This window comes from Cottoperca gobio, chromosome 19 (assembly GCF_900634415.1).
Source record: "Cottoperca gobio chromosome 19, fCotGob3.1, whole genome shotgun sequence".
Taxonomy (NCBI): Eukaryota; Metazoa; Chordata; class Actinopteri; order Perciformes; family Bovichtidae; genus Cottoperca; species Cottoperca gobio.
The window spans coordinates 10,598,580-10,616,898 of record NC_041373.1 but is presented as its reverse complement, the minus strand read 5'-3'; the positions used below and the strand labels follow the sequence as shown (position 1 = coordinate 10,616,898).

The following is an 18,319-nucleotide window of genomic DNA, read 5'->3' as shown; positions in this document are numbered from 1 at the left end:
CCCACATCCCCTGCTAAACACAGGCAGCCAGTCAAACAGGAGGAGGCTGTGTGTGGGTGGAGGAACATGCCCATGGAGGAGCCGAGTGGGGTATAATATGTATATGTGTGCAGGGTTTAGTTTTGATTGCCAAATCCAGAACGCACTGTTTTTATGAGCAAAAAAGAATCTAGAAAACATTTAGGTCGCAAGTTTCTCATAATAAATGATCACTGAATGCCCATTTCCTGTTTGAAACGGCAAGTGTCGCTGGCAGTTGATTATATATCGGCTGTAGCGAATTAAATATAATTCTCCAAGTAACTTGCCCAAAGGTCAAACTAAAACTTGGCTGTTTGGTTAATGTGTTCTATGCAACTTGGCATCTGTGCTGGGCCAAAGATAATTCGGCCAAGAACGGAAAAAAAAAAACCTTTGACATCACTCTACATTTGTGAGTAAATTATGTGGTTTCGCAGTTCAGTGAGACCAACACAGTGGTTTACCATGCATACATCAATAATTTAAGCTTTTCCACTTAATAGCTATAAATTGGGACTTTCAGTAGCTCGAGATATACAGTAGCTGTGCAAAAGAAAGGAAGCTAAACCAACTTTAGCTACTTACAAATGGATTTGATAAGAAGATTCTATATTGTATTCATATTCAGCAAAAATGCTATCAAACTCTACTCAGTGTGCAAAAAGTGTTCATGTGGAGGCACAAGCTGCAAAGGCAAAGTGAGATCTGCATGAAAACAGGGACACAACAGGAATGCACTTGCATAGATGTGGCAACAAATGAATAAGAACCCACACACAACCTTGGCGGACTGCCAGGAGCTTGACTGTGGAGTAACCGAGAAGTTTGGCATAATGCACAGATGTGCCGTTGGGTCAAACAACACTTTGTTTTCCTAGCTGGAGTTTCCTCCCTTTTCATATGGCTCTCTGCCAGAGCCTGTACTTCTGGGTTACTGAGGCTGAATTACTCATTTACTACTTCCCCCCCCCTCTTACTCACTCTCTCTCTCTCACACACACACACACACACACACACACAAAACCTGCCATAAACACACACAAACCCTTCATCTGCCTGTGACAGCGCGAGGTCACTGCATGAGTTGTAGTGGTTGAAGAGAGGGGGTGAAGCGGGTGAGAGGGGGGGCGGGTATAAGCCCCCTTTGTTGGCAGCCTCCTCCCTGCCCTTCCCTCCCTTCACTTCCCCTAAAGTAGCACACAAAGGCCACTTGTCTTGCACAGCCAGTGCCCCACCCCTGTCACCACCCGGCTGCCCGCCACACCAATCCATCCCCTGCCAAGAAAATGAGCGCACGCCTGATTTTAAATGGTGCCCTCTGTGTGCAGGGGCGGGCCAGACCCACACTCCACCACGGGACAAAAGCGGGTGTCAACAGCATCCATGGCATAACCACGCCGGACCTCCCCTCCCCTCCCTCTATCCTTTTCCCGCTCTTTTATTCTTCGCCGTTGCCCCGAGCTACGGAGCGCGCTCAGAGCTCGAGACCGCAGAGGAAGCAAAAAAACACGGAGCCAAGTGCAGCAGCGCAGGACGGGCGGACCTCGAAATGACTACATGTTGGACCTCGAAATGACTACATGTTGGACTACTCGCCTACCTTGCTGACCACACAACACACCCACCCACACACACATGCACACTCACTCTCCTTCTCCCCTCCTCTTATCCACACTCCCCCACCTCTCCCCATCCACCTACCTCCCTCCCACCTCCCACATGCCAGACTTTATTAGACATCCAGAAAAGAAAACAGGAAACATGCTGCTTGCCTGGAAAATGTTGTCTCCACATTCTTCGGCTTAAAGACTACGCATCGCAGCAAAAACAGAAGATGATTGAGGCGAGTAGAGAGGGGGGAAAAAGCAAAACATACAAAAAAGGGAAGTGGAAGACCCTTCGCAATAATCCAAGGAGGGTACCCCCCCACTCACTCCTCTCTCTCTCTTCTTCTTCTCCTCCTCCTCCTCCTCCTCCACTCCTTTAACCCCCCCTCCCCCCTCCCCTGGAGTTGCTCCTCTTGGTCTGGCCCTGCTGGTGAGGGGAAGGGGTTTTTGCGGAGCGATCTCTCACTAAGCCCCCGGCTGCATCATCTTCAGTCCATGCCTTTGAGGGCTGAGAGAAAAGCACCATACACCAGCGGCGTGCAGGCTGGTGATCGGATGGTAGCGGGTTGGAGAAGGTGGGGGGGGGGGAGACGCTTTTGTCCTTTCTTTTTTTTTAATCTCCCAGGAAGAAAAGGCTGCGGTCGGGGAGCGCGATGGCTGGAAACTCTCTCTGCCGCTTCCTCTGCTGTCAGCTGCGCAACATCTATTCACTGTGGGTCCCTCTCTGTCTCTCTCTCTATGTCGCTCTCTCTTTAGCTTTTTTTCTCCTGCCTTTGTCTTAGCTGATAATAAACCAGGAGGGGCAGAAAAAGGATCTTGCGGCAGAAAAAAAAATTGTGTCTAAATCAAAAGTGCCAGCTCGAACATGCAGAGCTGAGCTCTCTGGGCTCGCACAATTTACTCCCCGGCTGCGTTCACTTCATAGGATACGCACACATAACACACTCGAGCACAATCCCTCCTCCCTTTTTCCCTCCTCCTCCTTCTTCTCCCCTTTTTTATGTTTTATTTCTGATCTGGACTCCACAGTGTTTTAAGAACGCCTGCCCCCTTTTTTTCCCCCTCTCTCTCTTACACACACACACACACACACACACACACGTTTGCTCTGAGCTTTACCTCCCTCACCCTCCTGATTATTTGGTTTCCTGCTCTGCTTTTCCACTTTCATCTAGACCTCAGCAACCCACCTCGAACACCACACAAACATACATGCACATACACACACAATCTCACCCCGACCCGGCATTTTGCGGGTTACCGGGAAGAGATTGAAATGGTGACATGCACACTCACCTCCCTCTTAATGGCGCACACACACACACACACACACACACACACACACACACACACACACACACACACACACACACACACACACACACACACACACACACACACACACACACACACACACACACACACACACACACACACACACACACACACACACACACACACAAAACCAGAGGAACAATGCAACATTCAAACCACTCCAGCAATAACATTACAGCTGTAGAGTTGGCTGTTTTTTGCACCATCAGGGAAGTGATCAGAGCCGAGTGTGTTAAGTTCACAGTTTGGTCCCTGGAGGGAAGAGGAGGGATGGGAACGAACTGACACATCGCTCTGCTGAATGACTGCAAGGAGGAGCGGCTGAAAACACCCCGTTTAGAATAACAATGTAACCGGAGCTTCCCTGCAATTCAGCACGGCCAGAGCACAGCGGAAAGCACACACACATCAATACACACACACACATGCACACACCTCACCGACTGCATGACAGGCGCGACCAATAGACAAAGAGCCCGGCACGGTCACACGCTAGAACCGATTATCACTGACAGTAAAGTGGAAAGGTAGAACGGCCCGAGCCGTTTTGGCTCAGGGGACGGGTGGATGTGTCCATCCCGGTGTGAAGCCACTTTTCCTTTTTTACGTGCAGAATAATCGTGTGTATCCACTTTAAGTGTGATTTTATATACGTGTGTAGGTGACAATCAGGGCTGTTGTTTCTCACCGGCCAGAGTCCAACAAGCAGAGACGCTGCCTGTCAGCCAAGCCGCCGTCTGTAACAATGACACATCTGAGGGAGTGTGACCATCAAAGCAGCCCCCACTTCCTGCCAGCCAGCCAGCCAGCCAGCCGGCCAGACACACACACACACACACACACACACACACACACACACACACACACACTCTTAATGGAGTGTGGGGATACGGCTGCCGCTCTGATCTTTCTCTCTTCAATAACATTAGAGGATGTGCAGGAGAAGGGGGGCGCTGACTGACAGCAATATGTTAATATGGAACGTGGTAGATCACAGCTTCTCAAAAGACAAAGCCATTCTGCGATGCTGGGGATATTTTATGGGAGGGATGTTGTATCAAAGAACACCAGTGGTATTGTGAATGGCCACTGATTACTGCCAACTCCACAGGTCATAAGGTCAAACTGTATAAGCTCCAAAGTAAGCCGTTAAAGATTATATCTGGCCAGTGTTGCTCAGTTCACAGGTATTATCGAGGTCCAGTCCCTCCAGGATCTGAGGTTTTTTCTAATTACTTCGCCCAGAATGACTTTTAAAATGTATAACCATTTCTGATGTTGGCTTACTTAACTTACTGATGAGCAAATTATGCAGCAAGTTAAAGTGAGAGTAAACAAGCTTAATGACAGACACACTGCTGTGTTTCTTTCTTTATTCACCAGAATCTGATCTATTCAGCGATCTCAGCGCTCCATAAAACAAAATGGTTCAGTTTTTGTTATTCTTACAATGGTAAATCAAAAAAGTGTGTTCATTGTGATGAATAGCCTTGTGGCATGTGCTGCTTGAAAATACAAGTTCTAGGGAAACAGTCCTTGTCAGCATGCTTGTTTGCGAAGATTGAGGCTCGACTTTTATTTTTTATATTTATCATTATTCGGCTTATGAAAGTGTTTCTATCTGGATTTGTGCACGAAACTGCAGCATCCCTCGAGTTTAGCATCTTTGAAAAATCTGAAGATCTGAACATGCTAAATCTTTCAAATATCGCAAAGGACTGGTTGAATTTGAGTTTATTCTTGTGATCACTTATTCCTAGAGGGACTTGCTCCCATGAGATATACCTGTGATCTCTCCAGCAGGTGCCACGGCTGAGGAGCCCACAAAAGGTTCAGGTCTCAGTGGAAAAGGTAGCTGGACTTAAGTGGGTTAAGTGCAGCCACAGGCCTGGTGCTAACAAACAGCTATATGCTCCTGACTCCAGCAGTTGACGTGCATGTCGTTACATGTTTGGAGGGGGCGAGTAAGCACTAATGAGAACAGATTGGCACAGCAGGTCCCCCCCCCCACACACAAATGCACACTTCCTCTTTTAGATGTAGAGCAGCCAGACTTGGGTCTAAACCAGTACTGAAGGCTACATCTGTTCGCCCCCCAGCCTCTGTTGCCATAAAGCAAAGCCACAACCACACCTTTGAGCACAAGCACGTGTGTCTGTCAGCCTTTAACACACCCAGTTACTATTACACAACCTGATTTAAGACCTGAAATAAGATCATTATCTACTTATTCTTCTTATTTGTCGCCAACAAAATCTGTGAATTTATCTATATTTATTTTAATATATTAAAAATGTGAAAACCTGATTAAAAAAATACCATTTGCAATGTAAACATTTTATAATTAATCCATGTTTTATGGATTTATAGTCTGCCCATTTGTATTTTCTCCTCTCTTCTTTAATGTGTATCTTCATTTTCTATCACCTGAGAATATTCTGAGCATTCCTAGTATCTAAGACAACCATGATCAACCTTTTCTTAAGCGCTTTGATGTGCACGAGTTCTCAGAATCTGAGTAAAAATCTATTTAATCTAATATGCTCCTATTAAAGAATATGGGTATTTTTCTTCATAACAGTAAAAATCTGTAAAAGAAATAATTCAAATAGCAAACGGTTTATCAGCGTAGAAACCACAGGGCTATTTTTCCTAAGAAGCAAATAATATATTTTTTAAAATTGTATACACTCGCATCTCCCTCCTGTTGCATGAGTTGTTAAAGCCCTGACCTTTAGCACAGTGAGACATCAAGAGCAGCGGTCACGCTCTGGAAGACCCGACAAATGACCTGAGGAGTCCGTGTGGATTTACTGTTGAGAGGGAGCCCTCTTCTTTGACCAGCCTAATTATACTGTAAGAGCCCTTTTCCTGTAAGCGCTGGAACTTGGCTGCTGAGAGGACGCTGAATGTAGAGGCCTGTTAAATCCCCCTAAAGCACTTAAAGGGATTGTAAGAAAGCGAATGGTAGAACGAGCCAACCTACCGCTTGGAGATGAGGCTTCAGCTGACTACACTATGAGCAGAGGTTCAGATGCTGGACAGGGGGTTCTGCTCAGCAGCAGTTGTACCTAAGAGAAGCTCTTATAGTTTATAAATGACCACGGTTTTGACATTTTTGTAGCTTTAACTTCATATTAAGAGTATGTGTTGTCTTATATGCTAATGTTCTAGCGATTAAAGGGTCAGTTCAGACAAATTACAAAACACATATGTCCTCAATTATCTGTAGAGATATCAAAATAGCCATAGTGTTCTGCTCATGTTTTAATATACCTGTCCCAGAAAGATGTTCACAGACCTCACTGGAACTCAGTTCCACAATCTCACTGAATACTGCTGATTGTGGCTTCTGTGGAGTAATGAGCTTCACAAAAGTAAATCAATTCACCTCTATAGTATTTGGGTGAAGGCATTGATGGATATCTCAAAGCCTGCGCAAAAAAAAACTATTTGCATTGCTACAAACATTTTAAAATGTTGGTTAACCAACTATTTAATTAAGTTTAAAAACAAATATTGTTATTTTTACCGGTATATAAAAAACTGACACTCGGGGCGTTTTTAAACCCGTTTACTCCGGTTGAATCAGACATGGAGAGAGTGAGAAATAAGCAGTAGTAGTAGTAGTGTAGTTTTTGGTGACGCAAGTCTAATTTCCCCATGGTGAATATTTATTTAGGAGGCCCAGCTTTATCCACTGAGAGGCACCTGCCGTGGGCAGCAGCAGCCAGGGTAAATAACCCCCCCAGGCATGTATGCAGACACACACATACACACAAGGGCCCCCACCCCCTCAGCCAGCGGTTGAGATAACAACCCTGAGTCAACACTGCCACTCTGCTTTTGTTTTCTCTGCCTCCCCTCCTCTCTTCCCCTCCTACGTTCCAATCCCTGCGGAACTGCAAGGACCAGGGCTGAAAAGATGTACGGATGAGGGACAGTGAGATAGAGACAGAGACCGAGAGGACGGGCTAAATTACAGCATGGGAATGCAAATGAGTGCATTTTATTTGGGGGTAGCCAAGGGGGGCAAGCAGGCTTTATTTTCCAGGCAGGAACAGCCCCCCTGTGGCCTCTGGATTAGTTGCAGCAACAGCGAAGGGAAGAAAAACGAACATTCTCACTCTGCCTTTCTCACTTGGGGAGGAATAAAAAAGAAAAAAAAGAGAAATATAACAAATCTAAAAGCCACAACTCTCAGAGGCTGGTGCAGTCATAAAATAAAATGATATTTTGCTATGCTTTCACACCACCCCACCCATCCCTGTTTCACTCCCTACCTCCCCCCCCCCCCCCCCCGCTCTGCCCGTAGCAGAGACGCACTAAAGTGGCTGAGATATGGGCACAAATCACAGCCTGACCAAACACACCACTGCCACCTCCCCCATCTGGAAAAAACACGGTGACGGAGTAAGTGAGAGTGAGAGGGAAAGGGACGAGGACGGAGGAAGCGGGGTGAGCCAGCTGCAGGTGGTCTCCAGATGTGGTGGCTCTGGGGACGGGCCACTCTGGCGCTGTTAAGGGCGACTCACAGCTCCCTCCTTCCCCTTTTCCTTCCATCGGTCCTCCTCCTCTCTCAGTGACATGAGCCATCTGGCCTGGCAGAGAGAGTGGAGACGCAGCAGAGAGTCCCACCCTCCCAAGTGTGGCCCCTGCGTGCCATTCAGCAGAGTGCACGAGTAAATAAAATGCACGCACACACATACATACGCACAATACATCACGCTCCCCCCCCAAAGAAGCTGTCACATGGCTATTAACCCATCGAAGCTGCGGCCCAGCTGTGCTCCATTACGATAAATACACCAGGGTCGCGGGGTCTTGTCAACCAGGAGTCAGCCATCAGATACTCTGGGGTGTCCACTTACAGCCTTTTAAAGCTCACTTTGCTAAAGAGTTACAGCCATTTTCATCCTCGCACCCACCCACCTCCTCGAGCACCTCGCTCATGCACCTCGCTCCACCATGGCAGATGATATTTCACACTTCCTCTGGCAAAGCACACCCCTTCCCCACCACGAACCATAACCCCGAACCCGCTGTAACTGGAGTTTGCATTTTGGTCACACGATACGACACCTGGAACACCAGACACATCCGAGCCTCACCGACGCTGCCCCACTTCCTGTATGTATTTCACTCAAGCTACGAGCACAAATACCTGCGAGTAAAAGGATGCTTTTGAAAAAGAAAAAGAAAAAAAGCTAATGCAGTGCCTCAAAATAATTCTTTTCTGGAAATCATTTGACTTGTTTTACTCCTCGGAAAATTAAATAGCTTTCCCCTCCCTCTCCAATTGTCTATCATTACAACTCTGTTAAGAATACTTTTGCAAAAGGTCTGCCAGTTAAAGCAGAGGCTGCTTCCTGCAGGCATGTTTGGTCTTTGTACAGCTTGGGAATACTCTTAAAAGGATTCCTGAGTAATTGTCTATGCTGCAGTAGAAAACTGCAATGGAGGAAAATGGACTGTAATGACTGAAAGGGTACAGGGTAGTAGCAACAATAATGGCCAATGAGAGCGACGCAGGGTTAATGCTGCACTATTCTTTTGGATATTATTGAACAAAAAAAACCCTCCATGTCTTATTAGCATGTACAAACATACAAAACAGGGGAGGAGGGGCTCGCCCTTTGAGTAGTTTTTATTTATTCATTATCTTATCATCTGCTCTCTGGCATAAAAGGAGACTCTTTTGAGTCTCCGTCCTTCAGGAAAACGGCATTCAGATTGCTCGTTAGACAAATAAAAGACACCAATGCCAGCAAACAGGTGGACGCAGGAAGTTTCTAAAGTAACTAAAATGTCCTAAAGATGTATAATGAAAATAAACACTTTGAAGCTTAATGGATTTTCCCCCTCTTATCCTTGCAGCACATTTCTTATGTAGTCACATGGGAGATGTTCTGAGGGTCCCTGCTGTGTTTGCTGGCTGCGGAGCTGAATGAATGGCAACCGGTAGCATTGATTTGCAGCGCGGGCTGCAGATCAAACCACAGGACAAAAGACCAGGCAGGAGGACAATGGAGGAACACAGTGGGCCGCATGGGAAACTAATGACAACCGGTCGATCGGGACGACCACAACCGACCACAGGCGCGCTCGTTCCAGGAAGAAACAGGCCTAACAACACGGGACAAGAAAGGTTAGAGAATCCGCTGCGACTACACGACGTAGCCCCCTGTGTTGGTCAGAGGAACGAGTTCTAGCAGGATCACAGATTACTCTTCTACCTTTCTATGCATACTTTATTTTTTTGATCTTCTCTCTTTCTCAATCCCCCCCCCCACCATCTCTCTCCAATGCCTCCTCGCCGGCCACAGACCATGAAGAAAGTAAATATGTGCACGAGGTAAAGCAATCGGTTAACCTTTGAAATACCCTGGCAATGAGATCTGCCGCTCTTTACTTTTTTCAGCTGCAAAAAAGAAAAAAAAAGGAAGAAGAAGAAGAAGAAGAAGAAGAAGAAGAAGAAGAAGAAAAAAAAAAACACAAGGTTGGCCACCACTTCAGAGGGGATATTCAATATCCATGAGCTTTTTCATTTCACACTGATGAATAATTCAGGGTGACCTGCCCACCACTGAGTGAGAGAGAAAGAGGGGGAGGGAGACGAAAAAATAAAAAAAAGGAGCACTGGGGAGGTGTGCAGAGGTAGTTGTCTGTTTTAGTGGATGCAGCTGTTGCCGTTCGACATGCACAAAACCAATCTCCTCCCCAGCTGCCGGGGAGAGAGGAATAATACGGCAGAATTGACGACAGATAATTGGGGAGATTATATCAAAGTGCTGCCATTCTTACAGCACGAGCAGTGAGCACACATCGTCGCTATCCTGTAAACAAAACAGCCACAGGATAGGGAGACTAGTAGAATAAATAAACATGACAATGCGATCTCCAAAAATAGCTGGAAGCTTTTTCTCATGAATCATAACATGTCCTGATGTGCACACACACACGCACACACACACACCTCGCCATTAGCACTTAGCAGTGACCTTTAGGCCTGTTAAGGAGCATGCAAGGGCCAGTTAACTTTCAATCTAAATTACAAACAGCTGGCCTCCAGTCATTGCTATGCAGGATGCAACCTGAAATACTTTTCTTAAAATAAGTGAAAGACTGCAGTCTCAAGGTTTTTTTTTTGTTGGGCTGTTTCAAATCTAATTTAGGACCCATCAGTTAAAAACTGAAAAAAACATAAGATGTTATAATGTCAGACACCTGATACTTAATCCAGCATTTTTAAGTATATGAAATTATTCAGAAACCTATGTTCAGAAAATTCAAAAAAACTTAATGACCGTGACAAACTAATGGAAATTTGTCCCCGACTTGGCTCACATATAACATTAATAAAACAACAGCACACAGCATTTACAGAGTTTAAACACATTTGACGAAACAGAAACTCAAGTTACAACTTTAAAAGACCTACTCACAGTGTGAATTTACAGCAGCGCTGTAGATGTGAGAAAAACTAAGACTTAAGGCCCACTTTCTGACCGGGGACGGCACTTCTGACCCTGTGCAGAGGTCAGCTGCTACCATCGAGCACGCATACAAACGCACACTCAAGCTGTCACAAGCAGAGGGAGACCAGCTGTTCCTCATTCACTCGGAGGCTCCGCTCCCTCCGCGGGTTGGCTGGCTTCGCAGAAACCATTAATCCCTCTGTGAACGCAACCGATGGTTTGGAAACATCAACCATGAGACAACAGCGAGGGAGGGGCGAGATGGGACTCTACGACACTTTTTTCTGTCACTTGTTATTTTTTTTCTTTCTGAGACAAAACTACTGCAGTGGAAAAATTGATTTTCCTGGCCATATTTCCCTAGGGACACAAACAATACAGAGGCTGAGTGGAGATGGAGCAGCAGATACTTCATGTAACATTTACCAGGTTCTCGGGAAACTGGAGACACATGACAGAAGGACTGCGCACAGATAAGCGTTTGAGAATCTAGAGGTGAACAGCGCCGCTGTACAGTGCAGCGAGAAAAGGTTTTTCATTGTTTTGGGTTTGCACTTGATTTGAAATTACGCAATGACTGAATGTGAGGTTTGAGTGCTGACTTCCAAATTTCATTTGAAGATGTACAACTCATAGCCCTTTTTATACATAGTGCCTATATTTTTGGACAATAAAGCAGAACAACAAACCTAAACATTCAGTAAAAAAATAGTTTATGGAAAAACAGCGGCGTGTGCTTGACGGACCAAGACGTTCACATGATCTTATTCCAACTGATCATTAGTTTTACTTGCTGAAGACCAGGCTTAAGGCCAAATGTGATGAGTTTTTTCAAGTTTTTGTTAACTTGATTAGTTTCTGTACCCTAAAATGAGGAAGAAATGAACGCAAAGGGTTACAATACCTACACTGTTCATCTGGTGGGTGGAAACACTCCAAATTAAAGATAAAAGTCAGCACTTTAACCTCATATTCATTGTTTCATTTCTAATTCAATGTGCTGCAGACAGATCCAATATGATACAAATACATCCCTATTACGTTTTAAGTGCATTGCACATGTTTGAATAGGCATAGGGATGCATAGAAATAGTAAATCATGCATACATGTGTAGTTGTATCATATCGATACTAGAGCAGGGTTAAACTGATTATTACACAGCTAAATATCCTGTAATAACCCCCGACCGATGCTATGTGAGCTGAAACCTCTCATCTGTCTCCACTCATTCATATCAAAGGGATTAGTGAGACTCCCACTGACATGTGACGCCTGTATAGTAGCATCCACACACATACAAACTCATATTCATAGTACTCATACGCACACAGATGGCCAGTGGGATTTCCCCCTCTAATTCTCAGCCTATTCCTAGACAGTTAACGTAAGCCTTTCGACCCTAACCCATCACCACATCAACTAGTAAGGAGGAGCAAGGAAGCTATACAGTGCAGTCAGGAAGTATTAGGACAGTGACAAGTTTTTGTTGAGCTGCCTCTGTGCTCTAATATTTTATACTGCATCTGTTTTATTATAAGGTCATCCAATATGGAGGTGATTTGGCATGTTAATAACATACATTTAAATCTCATCATAATTAATATTAAACTAGCGGTGAATGACTCATGTTTAAAAGCTATGACCCACTGACAGGCCTGAACTGCAATCTTGAACTGTATCTTCAACTGTTGCTTGTTTTAGGTTTTTTTTTTCTCCCCCACTCTGGTCTTCAGTAAGTGAGACACATGATCAGTTGGACTGAGGTCAGTTGACTTTTCACCATCATCTAGTGTGTATGCTTCGGATCTTTGTCCTGCCTGCTGCATTGATCTGAAATAGCTGTTCAACCAATATGGATGTCAACACCCTCAAACAGCCTTAAAGCTGTATACTTTCAAATCAAAAGTGCTAAAGTAGAGACAAAACAATAACAATCATATCACTGTCCTAATACTGTCTGTCAGCACTAAATATGCACAGTAAATAGAGCTAGTCAAAGGAAGAAAGAGACGGATAGAGGAAACCTAAGGTCTTGTCCCAATGTTCTGCTGTCACATGCAGCCGGCCTCAGATGGCCAAACACTTCCTGCTGCAGAGAGAGGGACATCTGTGGTCTGTGTCTATGTGTGGCAGGAAAGCAGGGGGCGGCAGCATTGTGTGTTGTCCACAAACGCACACACACACACACACACACACACACACACACACACACACACACACATATCAAAAGACTTAGGGATTATGCATTTGAGGTAACATAATCAAAGCTCTCTCACACAATCAGAAAAGCAGAGTGTCTGCACAGGAAGACATGCACAACCTTGTGTCTAAAACACACATGTAATACAGATCCAGAAACTAACAAAGTCCAAGACCAAACTGACACAGAGGGGACGTTTCTTTCTGACTAGCCAGTGGAAAACAGGCAGGTAGTGCATGCTGAAATCAATGTCAGACACCTGAATAAAAAGCAGTTTAGCCAAGGACAGCTGCGAGCACATTAGGCATGCATCCTCGTAGATGTCCTTCCAAATACAGGCTGGGAAATTAAAATCCCATTCAGGCTCCCATGGGAGCAATGCACTGGAAGGTTACATAACTGTCAGTCGCACCAGTGATGGCTTCCTGTCAAAAGAAGGGGGGAGGGGGAGGATCTGCCATGTTTTAACCAACCCTTTAGGAAGGAGTGGACAACCAAGAGAACAGACTTATACAGGTAAATACGTCAACTGCCACATCCAACATGACTACGAAGGGCTGTTGCCAAATTCTAGTCTCTCTACTTCCTGTAAGCTACAAGCCCTGCCCCCAAACACACCCCCGCCTCTTAATTCTCCAGCCTAGAAAAGTACAGCTGAAGATCTTCTGTGGATTATCTCCACAAGTAAATCACATGTCGGCATTTGTGGACAACATGCAAGCGTCAACCTTAGTTAATCTACTGATCACGCACACAATGCAGTCGACAAGCCAATAACGTCTCTAACTAGCGGGTTGGCTGCTCGGCTTCACGTGACATTGAAGTTAGGTTTACCCACCTGTGCCGCTCTGTGGGATGCTACTGACAGACAACTCCATGGCCAATGCGAATGCTGCAAGGCTCTCTCTCTACTTTGGATGACAGGGAACTGTTGCAACTAAGCTCGACTCAACCGTTTAATGCCATTATTAACACTACTTATGGCTTTAGCCAACCAAGACAGCGCCCTGCGGAGAGGAGTACACAGGCAGGGCCCTCCTACCTGCAACTTTACATACATATTTTAAGGAGCTACTGATGCTCACATCTTTGCTTTCAAAACTCTGCTTTGCCAATATGGAAATGCGGATGCCTCATGTGTAAATTTACACATTTTACGCAAGATGATAAAGAGAAGACTGGTTTGTACTGGAAGAACAACCAATTTATTCAGTAGGTGCAAAAGGAATAATGTGTCAACTTTTCATCAATATGCATGTTTGAACATAAAACACCATGCATGTAATAAGAAAGGCTCTTCACTGGTGTACAAAAGCCTTTGCACAAAAATGAGAAGCAATCTCTTGAGATGTGCACTGTTCAGACAGAGAGAGAGAGAGGGAAAGAGAGAAGAGAGAAATGTTTTCATTAAGTGCCCTGCAACATCTTATTATTTTTCACTCAATGTTCTCCTGCTCCAAACTGCTCAAAAAAAATAAAAAAAAAGAGTAACAAGTGCACAAAATAAATGTGCTACACTGCATGTAGGGATTCACTTTTCCACTTTCCTTAAATGTGAAGATAAGCTATCTCTAATTATCACCTAAACCTAGGTTGCCTAGCAACACACAATTATGAAGTATGCTTTGCGATCGGCGGCAAAGGCTGCCCATTATCAGATGAAGTTACTGAAGCACCAAATGTCAGCTACATGCAACTGACGTTGTTTTGCTAAAAGTATGGGAGGAGGAGGAGGGGGGTCCAGTGTGACCTTGGAAAGCAGTGTGTATTTGCATTAAGTTTAAAAAAGGGGACTTCCCACTCCCACATCCCCCACAACTCCTCCCACCTTATCTGAATCTCACACTCGCTTCTTATTTCCTTGACAACATATGAAGGGAGGCCACTTCATAAAAGTCATTACTCTATCCTCTATAACAAGTGCAGCAGCCCACATACCCATTAGATAGGCAGGCAAGACACAGGGTTACATGGCATAAAAGCAAGGTCAAAAGATTTAATTCTTCCCTAAGCTCTTCCTCTCTCATTGTCAGGGAAATATATCAACTTGTTAAGGGGATAAATGAAGGTTTTTGTGTGTGCAAATAAGCTCAGATGATGTCTTGCTTGGGAATTTTACTGTCGGCAAGCTACAAAAACTACTTGTTTTAATCTTGTATGAGAAACAAGTTCCACAAAAGAAACGCTACATAATTATGTGTTCTGTGAGGCCACTGAAGTTGAACAATTAACAAATTCACAGAAATATGTGGTTAAAAAGAATACACCATTGTGGAAAACAGACAAAATTAGTCTTATCAAATTATATGCAGCCACATGGTTACAAAAGCAAAACATTTCTTTCATTACTGTCACATAAACATGCAAATCGATTCATAAGAATTGGTGAAAACAGCGAAGAGCAGAAGAAATTTACTATATATCAAACAACTTTTCAGTTTGAGCGCAGAGAAATGTCCTGTACCTACTGTCTGAGATGAGAACGATTGAGTATTTTTAATAATTATAGCAAACAAACAAATAAATGAACAAATGTTTAGCGGCACTACAATGCAACCAGAATTTCAAACAGACAACAGTGTGTCTATAAAAAACAGTTACCTATTATAGCCTACACAACTCTACATCCAATTAGTGTAATTGGATATTGAGGTAGTTAAGCCCCCGATTAGGTGAGAGTAGAGTGTAAAACAGAATGACAGCAACTCTGCCTCAAGGAAACTTTTATATACCAGAGATACGAAGGAAATGTATGTCTCTTTGACATTTACTAACTATGTCTTGCAAAAAGTTCAGGCGTATATTAAGAGAACAGCTAGTAAACACTATCCTGTATGTAAGTGTATACAAGAAACCTTGAAAATAGCAAGGTGGCACTACAAAACAACTCTAAAACCAGCCTTTTGTTTCAAAAGGGATTCTGACCAATAAACTAAGGGAAAGACAATGACCTCAATAGCTGCAGTGCTGCTCATAAGAAATATTTTAACTTGGTGATGACAGGATCCCCCCCGGCAAATGACACAACCCTGTTGCAATACATGTATAAATAGTTGCGTAATTAAAATAAAAGACCTCTCAGAGCAAAGCTGCTTAACTTGTCGGATGCATCTTAAATTATACTCCTTACTTTTTGTAGTATGGCCAAATCTATCCATCAGAAAGAGAATTAAATCTCTTCTCGCATATTCTTTCCCCAAAACCTACTGAAAAATATATAAATAAGCAACAAGGACAGAGGAGCGAGGGTTTGAAGGAATTAGAGAGAAAGGTGAGGTTTGACATTACTTGTGTCAGGTGAGGTGATCATGGTTGAGACTATGACAGGTGGACCAGTGCGACGTCCAACCATCTTAGTGTTGTTAAGGTTTTGCGCTTGGAGAGTGGAGGAAGTCATGGGAACAATGTTACTCTCAGGGGCAGCATTGATCCCTTTCCGGAGAAGTTGGGGGCTGTGAAGGGGGCTTGGCGCTGCTATTGGCGATGGTGGAGGAAGGTTAGGGCTTCTCTTCATCAGCTCCATGGGGGAATAGGAACCAGAAAAGGTTTTGGGCACCACTCCAGGGGTGCCCGGAGGTGGTGGAGGCTGTTGTCCAAGAGCAGACATGGCAAGACCAGTGTGGGCATTGTACATGGAGAAGGGTCTTCCCTGAGTCACAGCATTGCTATATCCTCCAGGGCTGACTGGAAAAGCTCCAGTTGCCAGGGGGCGTGCTGCTGGGTAGTTGGTGGTCTCCAGTAGGTGTTGGGAGGGTGCGCTGTTGGGTCTTCTACCAAGAAATTCTCCCATCCTGGGGGACACGTTCTGGATGGTGCTGGGTGGTTGCTGCATCAGGGAGGGGTCCATGGTCAAACCCTGGGGCTGCATGTAGAGCTCGTTGCGGTGGCTGAAGCTGTTGGATCGGGTACGTGTTGCCGCAGCGCTCGCCTTGCTACTAAGTACCATACGGGAGAGAACACGGGCTTGGGCCAAGTTAGGGGCCACAGAACGGACATCATGGTCCTCCATCATTCCCAACGTGGCAAATGAATCAAAGCCATGTTGCAGCAGTAGTGTTATAGTGCTCTCAGCCAAGCCTTCAGCTCGCATGTAAGCCAAGAAGTTAGGGTCCACCATCCTTTTAGGGTCTGCAGCGCTTGGATGGTGAAGAGGCAGGGTGGAGTTCATTCCAGCTGTGGCAGCCATCATGACTGAGCTAGGGTCATAGCTTGGGTCATAAGGCAGCCTCTGGGAGGCTACAGCTCCATAAGCGCGCTGGAGAGCTCCGTCCATTCCCTGAGAAGCTGGGTCCACCCCTAAACTGGTGGCAGTTGGCTGGCGGTAGTCCAGAGAAAAGCTGTTGATATTATTATAAGCTTGGCGAGCAGAGAAAGATGGTGGCTCTGCAGCGTAATAAGGAAGAGGGGGCTGGACCCCGTAGAGTGCAGGAGAAGGAGAGCAGCCGCCAATACGGTGGATGTCTGGTATCATCTTAGATCCCAGTGTTTCCCTGTATAAACGGCTCAGCTCATGAACGGGAAGGGGAGGAGGTGGCAGAAGAGGCGGGGGAGGAGGGGGAGGGGGAGGAGGCACGGGGGTAGGTGTAGAAGCGCAGGCCATCACGGAAGGTGTGGCTCTTGCTTGTCCTTGATCCCAGGTAGGCCTCACCGCCCCAGAAGTCGGCCCATAATGCGAGGCTGATCTGGTGGGCAGGTGCTGGTTATCCCTATAAAAAACAGACTCTTCAGGTAGCTGACCAGATAAGGTAGCGTCAGACAGGTAGTAATCCTGAGGTGGTGCAGAGGCTCGGCCTGCCATTAGTTGCCTGAGGTAGAGGCTGTTGCTTAACTCGGGTACAGAGTTCTTCCTCAGTAGCTGCTGCCCATGCCGCTCCTGCTGGATCTGCCTGTACAGGGAGGGCTTGAGGTCTGAATCCGATTTCTCACAAAGATCTAGATGATGGTGAAACCACCCTCCACAGTCACCCCCACCCTGTGTCAAGGAATTCCTATGCTCCGAAATGGTGCCACAATAGTGACAGCGACTTGCAGCCCTATTGATCTGTCCTTCAGACAATTCAGGACCCCGTTGGCCAAGAGAGCCACCAAAATGCGACTGCTCACTTGAGTTAGGCATCAGTGAAGACAATGAAGCAGACAGCTATAAAAGCGGAAAATAGAGCTGGGTATTGCATTTCAACTCTCCAGTTACACTCACCCCCAATCAAATGGGAGGAGTGGAGAGGAGAGAAGAGGAGGAAAGGTGAAGCATGAGGTACCTTTTTACCTGATCTGCAGCTGTAGGGCTGTAGGGCCCCCCCACCCCTCACTCTTAAGTCCATGCTATCATGTAGCTCCCTGCTGGCAGCCTATCTAAATAATTCAGCACTGGAAACATTAGAAATCCACGAGGAGAGAGGAACAACATGACAAATGCATAGCAAAAGAGTACATACACACATACAAACAGAAAAAAAGCACACCTTTAGGGCGAGGCTCTACTCCATTCTACAGCAGGGATCATGCTTGTGCTGGGCGTCACGCTTACATTCCAAACTAAGACCGGGGGTAAAGAAATTGGGGTAAAAACACATGCTGGACAATGCCAACAGAATGGAGGAGGGGACGGGACGCGCTAATCCAATGGGGTTGATGCACGTCATTGGCAGGGACAGTCCTCTCGTCCACAGTGTGTGCC

General features: G+C 45.5%; 1 protein-coding gene across 6 annotated transcripts in view; it reads right to left on the bottom strand.

The window, feature by feature from the left end:
- Positions 1–18,319, bottom strand: part of ctbp2l (C-terminal binding protein 2, like) — an 88,352-nt gene that overhangs the window by 23,158 nt on the left and 46,875 nt on the right. The window contains exon 1 of one of the 6 annotated variants that reach the window (XM_029456140.1): positions 15,931–17,758. The exons of 4 other annotated variants lie outside the window; for them this stretch is intronic. In XM_029456140.1, coding sequence (XP_029312000.1) covers positions 15,931–17,758 — 1,828 coding nt within the window. Of the gene's footprint in view, positions 1–1,793; positions 2,538–15,930; positions 17,759–18,319 lie in introns of those variants that run through there. One more of the 6 variants, XM_029456144.1, reaches the window with a different exon arrangement.